At 48.9% G+C, this 18334-nt stretch overlaps 1 protein-coding gene across 2 annotated transcripts in view; it reads left to right on the forward strand.

Moving 5' to 3' along the window:
* Bicd2 (BICD cargo adaptor 2) overlaps nt 1-14022 on the forward strand; it is a 49346-nt gene extending 35324 nt beyond the window's left edge. The window contains exons 3-8 of one of the 2 annotated variants that reach the window (XM_026782987.1): nt 2590-2742; nt 5168-5629; nt 6255-7277; nt 8137-8288; nt 10059-10269; nt 11962-14022. In XM_026782987.1, the coding sequence (XP_026638788.1) occupies nt 2590-2742; nt 5168-5629; nt 6255-7277; nt 8137-8288; nt 10059-10269; nt 11962-11967 (2007 nt within the window). In that variant the 3' untranslated portion in view covers nt 11968-14022. Of the gene's footprint in view, nt 1-2589; nt 2743-5167; nt 5630-6254; nt 7278-8136; nt 8289-10058 lie in introns of both variants that reach the window. The other variant, XM_005355164.3, reaches the window with a different exon arrangement.
* The last annotated feature ends 4312 nt before the right edge of the window (nt 14023-18334 follow it).

Consider the following 18334-nt stretch of genomic DNA (forward strand, 5'->3'; position numbering starts at 1 on the left):
AACAACCTACAGCATACAGGATAGCACCCACAGCAAAGAATGGTGTGGCTCTGAAAGTGTAGGAACGAGGCTCCTACGCCCCTGTGTAGTGTGGGCAGTGCAGGTTGAGTGCAGAGGGGTTTTATTGTTCTCCTCTTGGCCCTGCACTATCCTTTCCCTGTGACAGTTTTCCCAGCTCCTCATACTTGTCTTGGAGACAGTAACCAACTTTCAGCAGATTTATTTAAGTGGTATACGTCCTATACAGCTCACTTAAAAGTGTGCTTCATGCTCGCCTGCAATCCCTGTTCCTAATGCTCAGATGGCCTCCCAGACCAGCAACGCATGTGCTCCAGTGCCCTAAGTAAGAAGCCCAGGCCTCAGCCCGGTCCACACAAGCATTGTCCCCTCAGCATTGACAGCATCTACATAGCTGTAGGTACATGGACCATCCTACAGTTATTATTCTCTTTGTGGTGCTGGGGATCGAACCCAGGGCCTTGTATTCAGTGCCAGGCAAGCCTTCTGCCCCAATACACACTTCAGTCTTTCAGTTAATTTCAGAGTATTTTATCATTCCAAAATGAAGCCTGTTTTCAGTTACTCCCACACCCCTCTTTAGCCCCTCTAGTCTGCTTTCTATGGCTGTGGATTGCTTGTTCTAGACCTTTCTTACAAATGAGTCATACAATGCATGGCCTCTTGTGACTGGCTTCTTTGACTTAGCAGAATGTCTTCAAGCTTCATTCGTGTTGTAGCAAGTGTCAAGACGTCATTCTTTAATGTGGTTGAATAATACTGCATTGTATAGATAGAACATGTTTTGTTTATCCATTCACTGGCCAATGGATACTTGGGTTGTATCCACCTTGAACACTGGGAACACTGATGTGCAGGGTTCTGTGTGGATGTGTTTCATTTCTCTGGTACAGACACTCTGTTTAACTGTTTGAACATCTGTAGATATGCCACAGTGCTGCCCCACTTAGCAGTTCACCAGTCAGATGACCCCATCTTGCAGATGGAGAAAAAGGGTCAGTGTTAGTAAGTGAAGTTCTTGCATTGTTTGACATGGGCACGTCCACGTCAGATTCACCAGCGCCTCACTCAGATCCGCGAGACTGGCAAAGCCTTCCTTGGGTGAGGCTTAGAGGAATGGCAAACTCTTCCTCTAGTCCAAGTGTGAATGCTGGTGGTGTGTGCAGAAAATGTTTCTCTCTGGATAAGACTGCTGCCCTACACAGATTGCTCCTGCCTAGATTAGCTAACCCCGCCTCCTTCAGATGTGAAGTTCAGCATTTCAGCCGTGTATAATAAACATGCCGAGCTTTTAAGATGCTGTGACTTCTCCATCAGAGTGCAGATCACTCCACGCCAGCCTTTCTGTTTCTGCGTTTGTCATTTTTTCATTCCCTCACTGCCCCAAGTAGGTCGGTTCCTGGAGTCTGCAGAGCTCAGCAGGGTTAGAGCAGGTTGAGTCACTTGTCTGAAGTTCCACCCTTGAGAGAAGTAGGAGGGATCTGTGCCAGAGACCTGCTTCGGTGGGGAGTGGTGTGGTGGTGTTCAGGTTCTAAAGAGGATGTGTGGGGTGGGGGTGGAGAAAGGAGGAGATGAACAAGATCTGAAGGTGAATCAGGATGGCTGCCAGCAGCATTTAATTGAAAAAAGACTACGGCCTGGAGGTGGTGACACACGCCTTTAATCCCAGTACTTGGTAGGCAAAGGCAGGCAGATCTCTGTGAATTTGAGGCCTATATGGTCTACAGAGCAAGTTTCAGGACAGGCTCCAAAACTACACAGAGAAACCTGTCTTGAAAAACAAAACAAAAAAAGAAAATAGACTGCACCTTTTATACTCTGTGGTTGCACATAGGATTAAATGGGAGACCTCTTGCCTTTAATGGCCCTAGACTCTGGATCTGAATTGTAGGCATTTCATCCTTGGGATCAGGTGTGTCTAGCAAATCTCTAACTTTACTGTTCTTGATGTGATTAGGAGGTCACAGTGGAATTCCTGGTTCCACGGTGGCAGTGATTTTTTTTTCCTAAAGAATTATTTTGTTTAGATTGTACACAATTTTTTTGTATTTTGTTTACATTGTACCATTTTTTTTTTTCGAGACAGGGTTTCTCTGTGGCTTTGGAGCCTGTCCTGGAACTAGCTCTGTAGACCAGGCTGGTCTCGAACTCACAGAGATCCGCCTGCGTCTGTCTCCCGAGTGCTGGGATTAAAGGCGTGCGCCACCACCGCCCGGCCATTGTACACATTTTTATCCTTTACCAAAGCCCACACAAATTTTCCCTATAGGAAAGCCATTAATATTGAGAATCATTAAAAATGACAGTAAAAAGATTCTGGAGAAGTGTGGTCTGCGATGTTGAAATGCTGGAACTTTGTCAAGCAGCAGTGGTCGCCATGCAGTCCACATCAGATCTGATCTGGTTGTGCTCTGCACAACCCCACTGCCCTGGGCTTCTCCCCTCCAAGCAGCCACACTGTTGTCAAGAGTGCTCACACATGCCTGGTAGTACTGGGCCTCCGTATGCCACTTGGAAGCACACATGGTAGAGCCAGCTATAGAAACACAGCTTTTTCCTCTGCCCCTGCAGATCAACCAGAATGTGGAGATCCAGCGTGGCCGCCTGCGGGATGACATCAAGGAGTACAAGTTCCGGGAAGCCCGTCTACTTCAGGACTACTCAGAGCTGGAGGAGGAGAACATCAGCCTGCAGAAACAAGTGTCTGTGCTCAGGCAGAACCAGGCGAGTCTCCACCCTAGGGTCACCCTGGGCACTCAGTCCTTTCATCCACCCATCTTCTTTCCTGTGTCTTGTTCACATATCTGAGGCCAGGGCCAGTAGTACCTCCACAGTGGACACAGGAATATGGCTCACAACACCTAGTGCTCCCAGAGCACAGAACAAGGCCTGTGACTTTATTATAACAATTTCTCAAGCCAAGTGTAGCATGATTCTTGCTGGGAGTCAATTTCTGTTTAGCACAGATAGGGTACTGATAACACACCAGAAAGTCCACTTTGGTGAACCATTGACAATGGTGAGCTTATTTACAGGAGCATGGGTGAGGAGAACTCATAGTAGCATGGGTGAGGGGTTCCAAGGTGTGGGTAAGGGATTTCAGGGGTGTGAGTGAGGGGTTCCAGAGGCATGGGTGAGGGGTTCCAGGGGCATGGATGAGGGGTTCCAGGGGCATGGGTGAGGGGTTCCAGAGGCATGGGTGAGGGGTTCCAGGGGCATGGGTGAGGGGTTCCAGAGGCATGGGTGAGGGGTTCCAGGGGCATGGGTGAGGAGAACTCATAGGAGCTTGGGCAAGGAATTACCAGGAGTGTGGGTGAAACCTCCAGCAGTTGCTAGATGGACTTCTTTTTTTCATTTAACCTTCTGCTTCCTGTCTATTCTAGCAACCTCTGAGATAGCTGTAAGAGGATTAGGTGTCGCTGGGGTCAGGACACAGGAGGAAGGGAATGGCTGGACTCTTGGGTGAGGGTCTAACAGTGCTTTACCCCTTCCTTCTATGTATGAGAGAATGTTTATAGGCCTGATCTTGTGAGGGTCTCCAAGCTGGGTAATCATGGCTGCTCTGATTTCGAGACAGCAAGGGCCATGTCATGTCCGGAGGACAGTGTTCCACATCACCAAGGTATGGGGGAACTCAGATGAAGAGGGTGTACTAAAACTTCTGGAGGAACACTACCATGATTCTGCCTGTTGTAGGGATGAGAGACATCCCCTCTGCCTGTGGCAAAGATTAGGAGGTCCCCTCGAATGGGTGAGGGTAAGAACCACCCAGTACCTGAACACGCTTCCCATTCTCTAAGCTGTAGCCAACGGGGCCTTTTCTCTCAGGAAATCCCAGACCTTACCCCCAAATGCCATGGATGCTTTCATTAAAGTCCCTCTATCACCCACATCATCTTATAGCTAAGGCCTCATCGTCAGTGGACCCAGTGTTTATGTCCTGCAGGAGGAAGCCCATGTGCCTGTGTAGAAGCTTCTGTGTTTGCAAAAGCAGGCAGGGGATAGAGTCTGGTGCTGGGCAACCACAGGGGCAGGGCTCCATTCTGTAGCTCATAAACGTGAGATGCCATTGGGCATTGATCGGTACTGCTGCCCACAGTGCTCTGAGCAGAAGAAAAGCCAAAGCTGAAGGAAACCCTGCACCCAGTGGAGCTACATCTACTCTGAGGTTCGTCCCCCTCACTTGGGGCACTGGGATGTGGGTGCACTTAGAGTGTTGTACAGGGTTTCCCTTCCTCCCCCAAACCCAGAGAGTCCCTCATTGCTTCCTTAATATCACAGAGATGTTTTAATATGAGCCTCACATAAGCATCAACTCCCATCTACTCTGTTCACTCAAACTGTGTCATGTTAATAAGGCCAGTTATGCCTTCCCACTCTCTTCCAGCTCCTCCAAGCTTGCATTCTGAGGAATTGGTGCTGAGGCATTCAGCCTTGAGGGGAAATCCAGTTCCTTTGTTTTAAAATATGATTCAAAATAATGGTCATAGCACACCACAAGGCATGCTTTAAAATAATGTGATTAGGGCCAGGTGGTGGTGGCACACCTTTAATCCCAGCACTTGGGAGGCAGAGGCAGGTGGATCTCTGTGAGTTTGAGGCCAGCCTGATCTTCAAGAGCTAGTTCCAGGACAGGTTCCAAAACTACAGAGAAACCGTGTCTTGAAAAACCTAAATAATAATAATATGTGGTTAGGGCTGGTGAGGTGGCTCAGTGGGTAAGAGTGTTTCCCATGCAAACCTTATGACCTGAGCCCAGTTCCCAGAACTCACATAAAGATAGAAGGAGAGAATCTCCACATTGCACAGTTGCATTTGCACCCACACACACACACATCATGCACCATGCAGATGCACACACATTTAAAAGAGAGAGATTTGCTTAGCTGTTAGTGTTAACTGAGTAATTTTATGGAATTTTAAATCAGTGCACACTAGTACTAATTTTCAGAAGTAGAATGGCGTCTGTGTCACCTGATGTGGGAGGTGGCCTTGGCTGTGGCCACTGCCCTCTCCTACAGGGTGGCATTTCATTCTGTGGGTCTCTTTGTCCTTTGTGGTTGGGGGGTGGTCTTATAGCACTGTCCTGATTTTTCATCCTGAGTGGAGCCACCACATCCCTTGACACTGGAGTATTTGTATTCCCTAGGTGGAATTTGAGGGCCTCAAGCATGAAATCAAGCGCCTGGAGGAGGAGACCGAGTACCTCAACAGCCAACTGGAGGATGCCATCCGGCTTAAGGAGATCTCTGAACGGCAGTTGGAGGAGGCTCTGGAGACGCTCAAGACAGAGCGGGAGCAGAAGAACAACCTGCGCAAGGAGCTGTCACACTACATGAGCATCAATGACTCCTTCTACACCAGCCACCTGCAGGTCTCCTTAGATGGCCTCAAGTTCAGCGATGATGCCATCACTGCTGAGCCCAACAATGATGCTGAAGCCCTGGTCAATGGCTTTGAGCATAGTGGCTTGGTCAAATCCTCGCTGGACAATAAGACATCCACACCTAGGAAGGATGGTCTGGCTCCACCCTCTCCAAGCCTCGTTTCTGACCTGCTCAGTGAGCTCCACATATCTGAGATCCAGAAGCTGAAGCAGCAGCTGGTGCAGGTGAATAGGCAGGCCTCATGTCCATCCTTCTCTGTCCCCATGCCTTCTGCAGTGCTGGCAGGACTGCGTGTTCTGTGTAAGCAGTGCTTTTGTGACATGTGGCTGCCTTTAATTTACTCATGCTGGCTTTAAATCCTGTATCTTTACCACAGATGAAACTCTGTCCCAGAGAAGTAGGTTCCTGATTATTGTGTAAAGTTTAGTACCATGGTGCCCATGTTGCTCCCTTTGCTACCCATATCATGTCTGGGTGGGGTGACATGGCTCTTCGTGTAACTCCTACCCACAGGCCACAAAGTAGAATCTCAGCAGAGCCATATACTGGCACATTTGAAAGTTTACAGTGTGTTCCCCACAACCCAAGAAAGGAAAGTGGTGAGAGCTGGGACACTAGGGATCCTGCCAGTTTGCCCTGGAGTTGCACATTTGAAGCCCTGCTTCTCTCCAGCACATATAGAGTGAACCTTTATGAGAAATCACTTATTTGGTCTTTGTGGTGAATTCTGTCCAGTCTGCTGTCAGTAGTGGCATGACCATGGATGTGGCATAGCCTGAGATCTGGCTGAGCCATCCTGGAGTCCTTTAAGCCTGTTGACCCTCTTTCCTGCCATGTCTACCTTTGCAGATGGAGCGGGAGAAGGTGGGCCTACTGGCAACACTGCAGGACACACAGAAGCAGCTGGAGCAGGCTCGGGGGGCCCTCTCTGAGCAACATGAGAAGGTGAATCGTCTCACAGAGAACCTTAGTGCCCTGCGGCGCCTTCAGGCTGGCAAGGAGCGGCAGACTTCCCTGGATAATGAGAAGGACCGTGATAGCCATGAAGATGGTGACTACTATGAGGTGGACATCAATGGGCCTGAGATCCTGGCCTGCAAGTACCATGTGGCTGTGGCTGAGGCTGGTGAACTCCGGGAGCAGCTCAAGGCATTGCGCAGTACACACGAAGCTCGCGAGGCCCAACACGCTGAAGAGAAGGGCCGCTATGAGGCTGAGGGCCAGGCACTCACAGAGAAGGTCTCTCTGCTAGAAAAGGCTAACCATCAGGACCGAGAGCTATTGGCCCATCTGGAGAAGGAGCTGAAGAAGGTGAGCGATGTGGCTGGTGAGACCCAGGGCAGCCTGAATGTGGCTCAGGATGAGCTGGTAACCTTCAGTGAGGAGCTGGCCAACCTCTACCACCATGTGTGTATGTGCAACAACGAGACGCCGAACCGTGTCATGCTGGATTACTACCGCGAAGGCCAGGGCAAAGCTGGCCGTACCAGCCCTGAGGGTCGCGGGCGTCGTTCGCCTGTCCTTTTGCCCAAGGGGCTGTTGGCCACAGAGGTGGGCCGAGCGGATGGGACTGGAGACAGCAGCCCCTCACCCAGCTCTTCTCTGCCATCGCCATTGAGTGACCCCCGCCGGGAACCTATGAACATCTACAATCTGATTGCCATCATCCGAGACCAGATCAAGCACCTACAGGCAGCAGTAGACCGTACAACCGAGTTGTCCCGGCAGCGAATTGCCTCACAGGAACTGGGCCCTGCTGTGGACAAGGACAAGGAGGCCCTCATGGAGGAGATCCTCAAGCTGAAGTCACTGCTGAGTACCAAACGGGAGCAGATCACCACTCTTCGCACAGTGCTCAAGGCCAACAAGCAGGTGAGATAAAGTGGGTGGGTGTAGTAGCAGGCCACTTGTTCGTCCCAGCCGCCCAGAACTGAAATAACCACAGAGAAACTGTATTAATTAAAACATTGCTTGGCCCATTAGCTCTAGCTTCTTATTGGCTAATTCTTACATATTAATTTAATCCATCTCTATTAATCTATGTATTGCCACATGGCAGTGGCTTACCAGTAAAGTTTTGGTATGTCTTACTCTGGTGGCAGCTCCATGGCGTCCCTCTGACTCTGCCTTCTTCTCCCAGCGTTCAGTCCAGTTTTCCCTGCCTACCTAAGTTCTGCCCTATCAGCAGGCCAAGGCAGTTTCTTTATTCATTAATGGTAATCACAGCACACAGGGAGGACTCCCACATCAGGTGGAGCACCAGAGCCCACTGGGAGGCTGCCTCCTCCACTTGTTGCAGGGCCCACAGGCCTGTGCCATTGTGTTTAGTCTCCTGCTGTCCCCTTCCTCAGAGCTCCCAGACAAGGTGGAGTGACTGTTGGCATTAGAGGGCTCTCTAATCAGAGCTGCTCCTGACCACCTTACAGAGTTTCTGATGCTGAAGGAACAAGGTGATGGCCCAGCCCCAAGGGGCATGGTGCAGGACTTTGTAACTTCTCCAGGACAGGCTCTTGGGTTCATCATTCTTCCCTGCTAATTAGAATCAGAGGGTAGGACCCCCAGTAAGCATGGCTATCATTTTGTCCCCAAGACTGCATACGAGAATTCTCTACATGCAGAAAATTTTTCACGGGCAGCAGCCCCACCATGGACCCAGGGTTCCCATTGTAAGCTCAGAACTTCCCTTGAGCAGCTTCACCCCACCTACCACCTTATACCTCTTTGTCCCCAGACAGCTGAGGTGGCCCTTGCCAACCTGAAGAGCAAGTATGAGAATGAGAAGGCCATGGTGACCGAGACCATGATGAAGCTACGGAACGAGCTCAAGGCCCTCAAGGAAGATGCAGCCACCTTCTCCTCCCTGCGTGCCATGTTTGCCACCAGGTACTCCACCACTAGTGGGCTTCTCTCTCCTGCAGCTTCTCCCCTGCTGGAGCTACCTGTTGCCCTTACTCACAGGTTTCAGTCTTCTTCCTGAAGCCTGTAGGCCTGCTGGTTCAGGCTCTAGCACCATCAGGCACCTCATACAGCTCAGGGTTTGGTAATTACAGCCCCTGGCCCAGGCCATCACATATGCGGGGCTGCCGTCCTTGCCTGGCTCAAGTTGGTAACAAGGGAAAGCAAGGAGATGGAAAGACTGTGCACCACCAGGGTCCTCGGCTGGCTGCACCTCAGCCTTCTGTGCATCATGTAGGCAGGTGCCCAAGTCTGGGCCAGGCCTGGTAGATACCACTTAGGCAGACGTTCAGCAGAGGTAGGCATCTGTTTCCCTGTTCCTCTGGCCCCCAGAAACTTTGGCTCAGGTTCACTGTTAATGAACCTGAATGCTCAATTTGTGTTGCTTTGAGCATAGGAGACTTAGAAGCAAAGGGCCTAGAGGAGTGAGCTTTGGGGATAGGGGGATAGCACTCTTGGTTCCAACTTTGTTCCAGTGGTGACGAAGGCCCAGACTAGTTTGTTAGCTCCTCTTCCTAGGACAGGACTGTCAGGGGTTTCAACTCAGCTATTTGCCATCCACTTCCCGCCTTTCTATCAGGGGAGGGCCAAGGGAGCTTTAGGCCTGGGAGGTGTGCAGCTTTCCTTCCTCTCCCATGAGGGATCTCTGTGGCCTGGGAACCCCTTAAGGGTTGTCTAGGCTTCCTGGCTGGGAAAGAACAGTCTTAGGGCTGGAAGGCCTCTCTGCCTATCACCCTTCAGAGTCAGGTGCTGCCACCAGGTGGTCTAAGTTGGGATGACAGGATGGGCCAGGGTTCTGCACCTTTCCTCTACCTGGGTGCTCCCAGTGTCTTAGCATCCCTCCCGGCAGGCCCCTGCCAGGGCAGCAAAGACAAGAAGAGTTCCAGGATTTCTCTGGAAGTTTTCTCCACTGGGGCTTAGAATTTTTTTTATTTTTTTCAAATTTATTTATTTATTTATTTTTGGAAACAGGGTCTCACTATGTAGCCCTGGATGGCCTAGAACTCACTATGTAAACCAGGCTGTCCTTGAACTCACAGAACTGTCTGCCTCTGTCTCCTCAAGTGTTGAGATTAAAGGTGTGTTCTCCGCCTGGTTTAGAGAGGGTTTCTATTGCTGTAATAAAACAGCAGGGAGGAAAGTGCTTATTTTATCTCATAGTCTGTAGTTGATCATCTGGGGAAGTTAGAACAGGAACTCGAGGCAGAGGCCGTGGAGGAGAGCTCTTACTGACATTCTCAGCCTGCTTTCTTAAAGCTCCTAGGACCACCAGCCCAGGGATGGCACCACCCATGGTGAACTTGGCCTTCCCACATCAATCACTAATTAAGAAAATGCATCACAGGCTTGCACACAGGCCATTATGGTGAAGGCATTTTCTCAGTTGAGGTTCCCTCTTCCCAGATAACTATAGCTGGTGTCAGGTTGGCATAAAAACTAGCCAGTACACTGCACTCCTTCTGCCCACTTCCCAAACACACATAACAAAAGAAACAAACGCAGTGACACAGAACTGGAGGTAGGGTTAAGGGCTACTCTGTTTGGGTCATGGCCTTATTCTGAAGGAGCCTTTGCTAAAAGAAACCCAAACAAGCCTCCCTAGCCCTGGCTCAAGCTCCATCTGAGAGTCACTCTGGAGTGGGGTGCTTGGGACCTGCTTTTCCTTGTCTGAGCCTTTCAGCTGTGCTGTTTCCACAGATGTGATGAGTACATCACACAGCTGGATGAGATGCAGCGGCAGCTGGCGGCCGCAGAAGATGAGAAGAAGACCCTGAACTCTCTGCTGCGCATGGCCATCCAGCAGAAACTGGCACTCACCCAGCGGCTGGAGCTGCTGGAGCTGGACCACGAGCAGACCCGCAGGGGCCGCAGCAAGGCCACCCCCAAGGCCAAGCCAGCCACCCCGAGCGTAAGTCACACCTGTGCCTGTGCCAGCGAGAGGGCGGAGGGCGCCGGGCTGGCCAACCAGGTGTTCTGCAACGAGAAGCACAGCATTTACTGTGATTAGGGCTGTGGGGCGCTGCACACCGCTAACGTCTGCTTCACCTCAACTAACCCAGTTGCAGTGGGACAGCAGTGCTAGGCCGGTCTTAACGTGACTAACGCACGGAGGGCAGCATTCTAGGCGAGCGGCAGCACTGGGACACATCTGTCACCAGGACACTTTGAGCTTTGTTTTGCTTCTCGCCCGCAGCCCCCTCAAGGGTATCCTGTATCAGTTGCTGTCTTTTGGGGTGGTGGTATCAGAGGTCTGGGTGGAGCTGCTCACCTTTGGTAGAACAGTGAGGTGAAGTGTTTTCCAGGGTCCCCAGGCACCGTTAGGAGAACCCTAGGTAGAGTTCTTCCCTGGGCCATGGGCAGAACCCGAGTTGAAACTTGCATGTTCCTTGCATGTTTCTAATGTCAGCGCTTGAGAGCAGTTCTATGAGACTCGAGCCTCTGTGGTAGGAGCAGCCCGGGTCAGCTCTCTGTGGCCAGCATGGTCTCATGGAAAGAGTTCCCTGTGTTTCCTGCAGCATCTCACTGCGAACCATATTCAGGACAGAAGCGCAGAACTTCCTCCAGTCCCCAGGGGGAATTGACCCCAGAGGCTGCACGAGACCCTCACACTTCAGACACAAATAACCATTGCCCAGGAGGACAGAGCTTGGCTGCTTAGGGTCTCATCTCTGAGATCCGCATGCTGCTCTGCCCCGTGAGGTGACAAATTGGCAGGGCCTGAGGTCCTAGGTTTTCTTTTTTTAATGAAAAAGTGTTCCAAGTGCCTGGCCAGACCCTGGTCCTTGGTGCAGCCTGTTCTTTGGTACCTGAAGACCCATAGCCCATGCTCGGGTCTTTTCCTGGAAGTTGTCAGACCCAAAGAAGCAGTGTTTGGAGAAGTGCTGGTGAGCTCTGCCAGGTTGCACTGGCACAGCAGAGCCCAGCTGTGTGCTGGAAGGACTTCCTGTGGGCCCGGAGCTGTGCTCAGGACCGGCTGGTAAGAGTCATGTGGTTCTCAGTGCAATTTGGGGCTCCTTTTCCAGAGGCTCTGTCAGTGCAGAACTGTGGCATCAAGCGTTTGCTTTAGTGTGCTGTGAAGCAGGACTCTGCTCAGTATTTCTCTCCCAGACTTCCATCTCTGTGACAGCTGCTAGCCTGTCACCCTGTGGACAGGCGTCTTTCACAGTTTGGGACACAGCATTTCACCTGTGGAACACAACATTGGTCCCCAGCATGGGACCCTATGGTCTCTCAAACAGCTTTCTCTTTCTTCTCTCTGTGTGGTGCCTAGGTTGTTCCAGTCTCCTTCAGATTCTAGGCACCACACAGTCGTGCACTGAGGGTAGAATAGGCCACATGTGTCCCTTGCATGTCCGTCCTGGGAATGGCTGCCCGCATGCCCACCCACCTTCTGCCTTTCCTTTTCTTTGGGCCAGGACACAGCTTCCCTTCCATCGTCTGGGGCTTTGCAGGCACTTGGAGCCCCATCCCCTAACACACACGCAGGCCTCCTGCCAACTAATTTGCTCGCTCACTCCCAGAACAAGAGCTTTAGCGTTAAGTGGTATGGAAGTGGCAAGTGACTGGTTTCTAATGCTGTCTTATTTTCTCCTGTTTTCAGCTGTAGAGTAGCTGCTGGGAGGATGTGGCCACCGGCCCTGTCACACTGCAGCCCCCTCCCCTCTCCCCTCCCATGGCCTATGCAGAGGAAGGAAGGGCAGCCTAAAGTCCACTTAGAGATGTTTGGATATGCCACTGTAATTCTTTTCAAATAGCATTCCCCAAGTTTTTAATGGGAGTTTTAAGGAAAAAAAAAAAAGCTTTACTGTTGAGAATGCTGTGAGCTGCTGCTTGGAAAGGCCTGTGTACGGCCGAAGAACCTGCTTCCACAACCACGGTCAGGCTCTCTAGGGGCCTGCTGGACAGCCTGCCATGGGGGGCTCCTTATTACACATGCTCCTTTTTTATCCGATCAACCTGTGCACTTTTGATATTTTGATATTATATTTGCTTCCTTAATTCCTTGCGTAGAGATGGTCTCCGATGCCGTGGTCTGTGCTCGTGGTCCTGTAGCTGTCCGTCCTAGCTCAGGCGTGTTGATCTGGTGTCGACACGAGGCAGAGCTGTGCTCCATAGTGTGTAGCTGGACTGCAGGTGAGGCTTCGACCCGGCAAGGAGCTGGCTAGTGTATCCACGCTGTGGTTCAACAGCCTGTAGAGGACACGGCATTGTGGTTCATGTTTGAAGTTACAGATTTTAAATGCCATGTTCATTAAGAAATCCAGGGTATTCCAATTCTGGGGTTTTTCATATTGTATTATTATTATTCTTAGGAATAGTTCAACGTAACAAGAAGAAAACTTGACCTTTGCTCTGGTTAAAACAGTAATAGGCACTTGAAAGCATAAATTATTGAATGAGTAGTATTACCTACAAATTCCAGAATTTTCTGGGTTTTAGGACATTGTGAAGCATGACTGACTAACAGAATTTTATACAACTGCACCAGTGAAATTCCAAATTGGAATTGTTTTGTTATTCTGGTTGTTGTGCCAAATTGTGGTACACTTAGAAAATTCTACAGTTGTCGATTTTTAGGGTGTTCTATTTCAACACCTTTTTGTTAGTAACCATTGCCAGTAGTGCCTTCATCAGTTACGGGAGGTGTCCCAGCCAAGGAAGTTCTCTACAATGGGCAGCGGAGAGCTAGTTGGGAATGCTGAAGGCCAGTGTGGACCAACAGGTAGGAGGGAGTATCTGGCTTACTTCGTACCTGGGCATCTGCATTGAGGGAAAGAGAACAGTGATTGTGCAAAATTCTGTTAGTCAGTAATTCTTCACATGCAAATTCAGGGGCTTAGAAACAAAACAAACAGAAAACCTGGAGTGTGCTTTGGGAACCAAATGGACTTCATGGGACAAGCTAAGCAAGCTGTGCAAACATCACGTTTGTGAAGGGCTGAGGGCGTCAGGAGAGCCGGCGCAGTCGGCCTGTGAGTAGGGAAGAGGGTTAGCCATAGTATTCTTTGCAAATGTGAAAACAAGACATTCTAGCTTCTCTTGCTTGGTGTAACTAATCACTGTTAATTTCAGGAAACAGAAGTCACTAAACTCCTTAGCAAACTGCTTGCTAAGTGAGATTCAGGGTGTGGTCAAATTGGTACTAGTGGAGGAAGAGAAATTGTCCTCTGGCCTCCAAAAAAAGGGACAAATTATAATAATATAAATTGTTAGGAACTGAAGAATTCTGTTTCCTGGAATGAGCATTTCTTATTCCTAGTTGTTGGGACTCTTTGCCTTCTGTTACAGTGTTGATTCATACAAATATTGTTACATTTGAGATAACATCATCTGTATGGGGTATTTATTTGCAATGATGTCTAAGTACTGTATTTTTTCTGTGTGTTACCTTAGTGTCAGAATGTTGGTCTTTATTTTAAAAGTCATATGCATGTTCTCCTGCCAAGGAACCTTTACACAGACCCAAAGCAAATAATAATAAGCAGATGCCTTCAGTTTCTGAGAAAATGAGGCTAAGTGAGGAAAAGGCATAGGAGGGAGAAACTAGCAGTTGTGTGGCAGGAACGTCTCCACAGCCAGCGCACATAGGAAAAGTGGGCCTGGGTAAAGAGTCACATTGGTAGGACCAATAAAGAATAATAATAAAAAAAAATGAAGCACATGTTTGCTCTCTGTGATTGCTTTTACTCCTGCGCCAGGTGACTGCTTCCAGTGTGTCCAGTGAGTCTGGGACCTCATACCGCCGTCCTGTTGGAGGGCACTGGGGGTGGGGGCCAGAAACAAGCTGGGCTCCATTCTCCGGATACAGGATGTGCCTCCAGGGTTGCCCACATCAGTCAGTATGAAGACCAGCAGCAAGGTGGCCGGAACTCACTGCTCTGTTACAGGACTCATACCCATGAGCAACCTGCATTTCCTGTTGAGGAAGCAGCGGGTCAGAGGCATGGAAACCTGTGCTGGCTAAAGTCTTGCTTGAAACCTGGGAATAAATAGATCTAGAGACAAGGGGGATTCATTTGTCAATATAATACTGTATTTAACTGTAGGAGCGTGTACAGAGATACAACGAGTGTGTTAGGGTGAGAACATGGAACTGTGTCTTAACACCACACCATGGTGCTCTCTGGTCATCTCCACTTCTGGCAGTCTCACCTACTCAGGGTCTACTCCAGAAGCTTCCGACTGCGAGCATTTCCCTGCCCCTCGGAAGCCTCCATTCTTCAGCCCTCTAGGTAACCAAGAAGGAAAGAACTGCTTAGAAGTTAGGAGGGCATAGTGTGCTTGACCCTAGTTCAGTTCCCAGCACCTACATCAAGAAGCTTATAACAGCTTAATACAGCTCCAGGAATTCAAGGCCTTCTGGTCTCCATGAGCATGTATGCAAGCATGCACACGTACACACACATACACAATTTAGAAAAAGATTAGAATGATACAAATCAGTCAGGCCAGCAAGATGGCTTCATGGGTAAAAGGTGCTTGCTGACACACCAGAAGACCTAGGTTCAGGTTGCAGAAGGAGAGAACCAACTCAGGCTGCCGTCTGGCTCCACGGGTGCATTGAGATTTGAACGCATGCATTCATGTGCACACACATAAATAAGTATGATTTTAAAAGGGAAAAATCAACAGACCTAAAAATTCTTTAAAAAAAAAGAGGGGAAAAGGCAAGAAGTTTAAAAAAGGTGGACACACTTTAGCTTGCCTCTTTAAGAAATGATCAGTAGATATCTGAGAAGAAATTGAATTGGTAATAGAAATATTTTAGCAGTCTGGTACAGAAGGGGCTTAAAAATCTTCGTTCCATCCCAACAACAAGGTGAAAGGTGAGGTACTGCACAAAAAACAGGTTTTAAGACCCATATGAGACAACTGCACCAAAAGTTGGAAAGACAGTTCGGTATGCAGAAGCCTCTGGTGGAAATGAGAAACGTATTATTAGATACCAGAGAAAGGGGGCTGGAGAAATAACTGCAGTTAAGAGCACTTATTACTCTTTCAGAGGTCCCGAGTTTGGATCACAATTGCCAGTAACTCCAGTACCACGGTACCTGACCACCCCTTCTTGTCTCTGCATGTACCCACACATATATGCAAGTAAGATTAAAATAAACCTTAAAAGAAACTAAAAATAGGGCTGCACTGACAGGAACTGGCAGAGGATTTGGCTGAGTTGGTGATCAAGTTGGGTATTTGGCCACTGCCGTTTTAATCCAAAGTATTCGTGGTGCCGGTCCCTTGGGACTGCTTATGATAAATGCAGTACTGAAGAAGAGATGGTTTAGAAAGAACGGGTCAGCTGTGGGGATGCTGCTGTGAGCCATGAGGCTCAGGAAGAGGACTGTGCTAGGGTAGGTCATCCTTCGGTCCATAGGAGTGGAGCTGCCCCAGGACTTGCCTGATAAAGATGCTATTGACTGATTCCCGTGAAGACCTGCACTGCTGGCTCGGGCACGGTGCTCCTGTGAAGGTGAGGACACTGTGCCAAACCCCAGTGCTTCCTGAAGATGCTATTGTCACCTCTGTGGCCTCGAGGGCAGAGTGCTCATCCCAAGATGATCTGAAGCGTTAGGATCTGTTACTGTTTGTCCCATTGGGTTTCACACTTTCCTGGTTCCTGCCACTCGTGATGCCCATACCCCATTCCTTTCATTTGGAATCATGGGAGGTATCTTGCCATGCCTCACCTCCCAGACATAATTGTGGGGGCAAGAACCTGTTTGAGTGCTGGGTTGTGGTGATGCATGCCTTTAAATCCCAGCAATTGGAAGGCAGAGACAGGTGGATCTCTGTGAGTTTGAGATCAGCCTGTTCTACAAAGGGAGTTCCAGGATAGCGAGAGCTGTTAAACAGAGAAACCCTGCCCTGAAAAAACAAAAGCAAACAAACAGCCTGTTTGGTTCACAACCGCAGAATAGTTTGCTGAATGAATGAGGCAGAACTGATCTAATGGCTGTAGATTTCTGTGTTGGTACTGGAATATCCTAACTGTTTGGAGGTTCCTAATGTGTTCAGTGGAATGCCAGAGTCCAAACATTCTTATCCCCTACAATATCTATGTTGGTACTGATTTCCAGTGTGTTGGTAGTAGGAGACGGCAGATGGGAGGGATAGGTCATGAAAGTGGAACCCTCACTAATGGAAAAACACCCTCAGCAAGTCAAGATCAGCCTGAAGTGGAGACTCTGTCAAAAATCAAAAAGACAAGAAGACATAACAGTCCTTGGCATATTGTCTACTTAACAATAGAACACCAAAAACACTTGAAAAAACTCTTAGAACTTTCAAGGGAAAATAGATGAATCCTGTATGGCACAGAGAGCCTTAGGCAGGAAATGGCCAGATCCAGGCATCAGTCATGGACCACATCTGCAATCCCAGCACAGAGGGGGCAGAGGCAGGAGGATTATGAGTTCTAGGCCCCCCGGGCTACACAGTGAGTTTCAGGCCAATGTCAAGTCCTTGTCTGGGAAAACTCAGGAGCTGGGGAATGCAGCTTAGAGGCAGAGCACTTGCCTAGCATGCACAAGGACTCTGGATCTGACCCACTGCGTGCATGCACACACGCATGCAGCACAGCAGAGCACAGGAGTTCAACAGAAAGTCAGTGCAGATGTATGTAGTTTAGCTCCACGCCCCCAGTCAGCCTGAGGTAGTTGACATCAGAAAATTGAATTTTCTGAAGAAACGTGGAATGTACACCGAAGATAGGCAATCCTGGCCCCAAGGTACACCTCAGATTGTGAGAAGAGAATTATATGGTGTGTGTTTTCAGTCCACAAGGAGTTAAACTAGAGATAATTAACAGAAGAAAGCTGGGAAGTGCCCAGCCATATTTGGAGATGAAACAGCCCTTCCGCAGAGCACAAGAGCAAAACAAGTCTCCACAGAATGTAAAACTGTATTGAACTAAATGAAGTTGAAAATACATCTTAACACGTTTTGTGTTATTTAGCTAAAGCAAGCTGTGAAGGGGAAAAATAGCCAAAGGTCAGTGGGATAAGAAATAGGAAACCGGGACAGAAAATGACCAAAAGAGCTGGTTCTTTGAAAATACTTTTTAAAGGGAGGAAGCATCTAATCAAGTTAATTAAAGGCAGGCAGGTAAGAAAATACACAGTGGTGGTGTTAGAAATGAAAGCGGAGACAGCATTACTGTTCCCATGGACATCCAAAGGACAAGAGAATACCACAGTCTGCCCGCAAGTTCTGTAATGGATGAAACGGACCCATTCCTAGAATACAGTCTCCCAGTCTCTTACAAGAAGAGATGGGCAATACAAGTTAAGCTTCTATTAAATCAATTTTTTTCTTTAATATATATATATGTATTTTTTTTTAGCCTTTTTTTTTTTAACTATGGGCATTTTGTCTGCTGTAATCATGCATGTAGTTCCCATAGAGGCCAGAAGAGGGCATCAGATCCCTTGGAACTGGAGTTACAGTCAGTTGTGAGCTGCCATGTCGCTGTTGGGAAATGAACCTGGGTCCTCTGCAAGAGCTATTGGTGCTCTCAACCACTGACCCGTCTCCAGCTCCTTTAAAAATATTTTTTAAATTATTATTTTTTTTTTCGAGACAGGGTTTCTCTGTAGCTTTTGGTTCCTGTCCTGGCACTAGCTCTTTCTTGACCAGGCTGGCCTGGAACTCACAGAGATCCGCCTGCCTCTGCCTCTCGAGTGCTGGGATTAAAGGCGTGCGCCACCACCGCCCGGCCTTAAATTATTTTTTGATTATTTTAGTGTGTGAGTGTGTGTGTGTGTGTGTGTGTGTATACTTGTGTGCAGGTCGAAGTCCAGAGAGGATATTGGATCACCTGGATCTGAAGTTATGGCCATCTTGCTGCAAACGAAACCTGGGTTCTCTACAAGAGTAATGAGCAAGCACTCTTAACCACCGAGCCATTCCTCCAGCTCTATCAACTGATTTTCTTGATGTAGTTTTTAATTTTGGGGTTGGTGTTGGGGATAAAG

This window comes from Microtus ochrogaster, chromosome 16, assembly GCF_000317375.1.
Source record: "Microtus ochrogaster isolate Prairie Vole_2 chromosome 16, MicOch1.0, whole genome shotgun sequence".
Taxonomy (NCBI): domain Eukaryota; kingdom Metazoa; phylum Chordata; class Mammalia; order Rodentia; family Cricetidae; genus Microtus; species Microtus ochrogaster.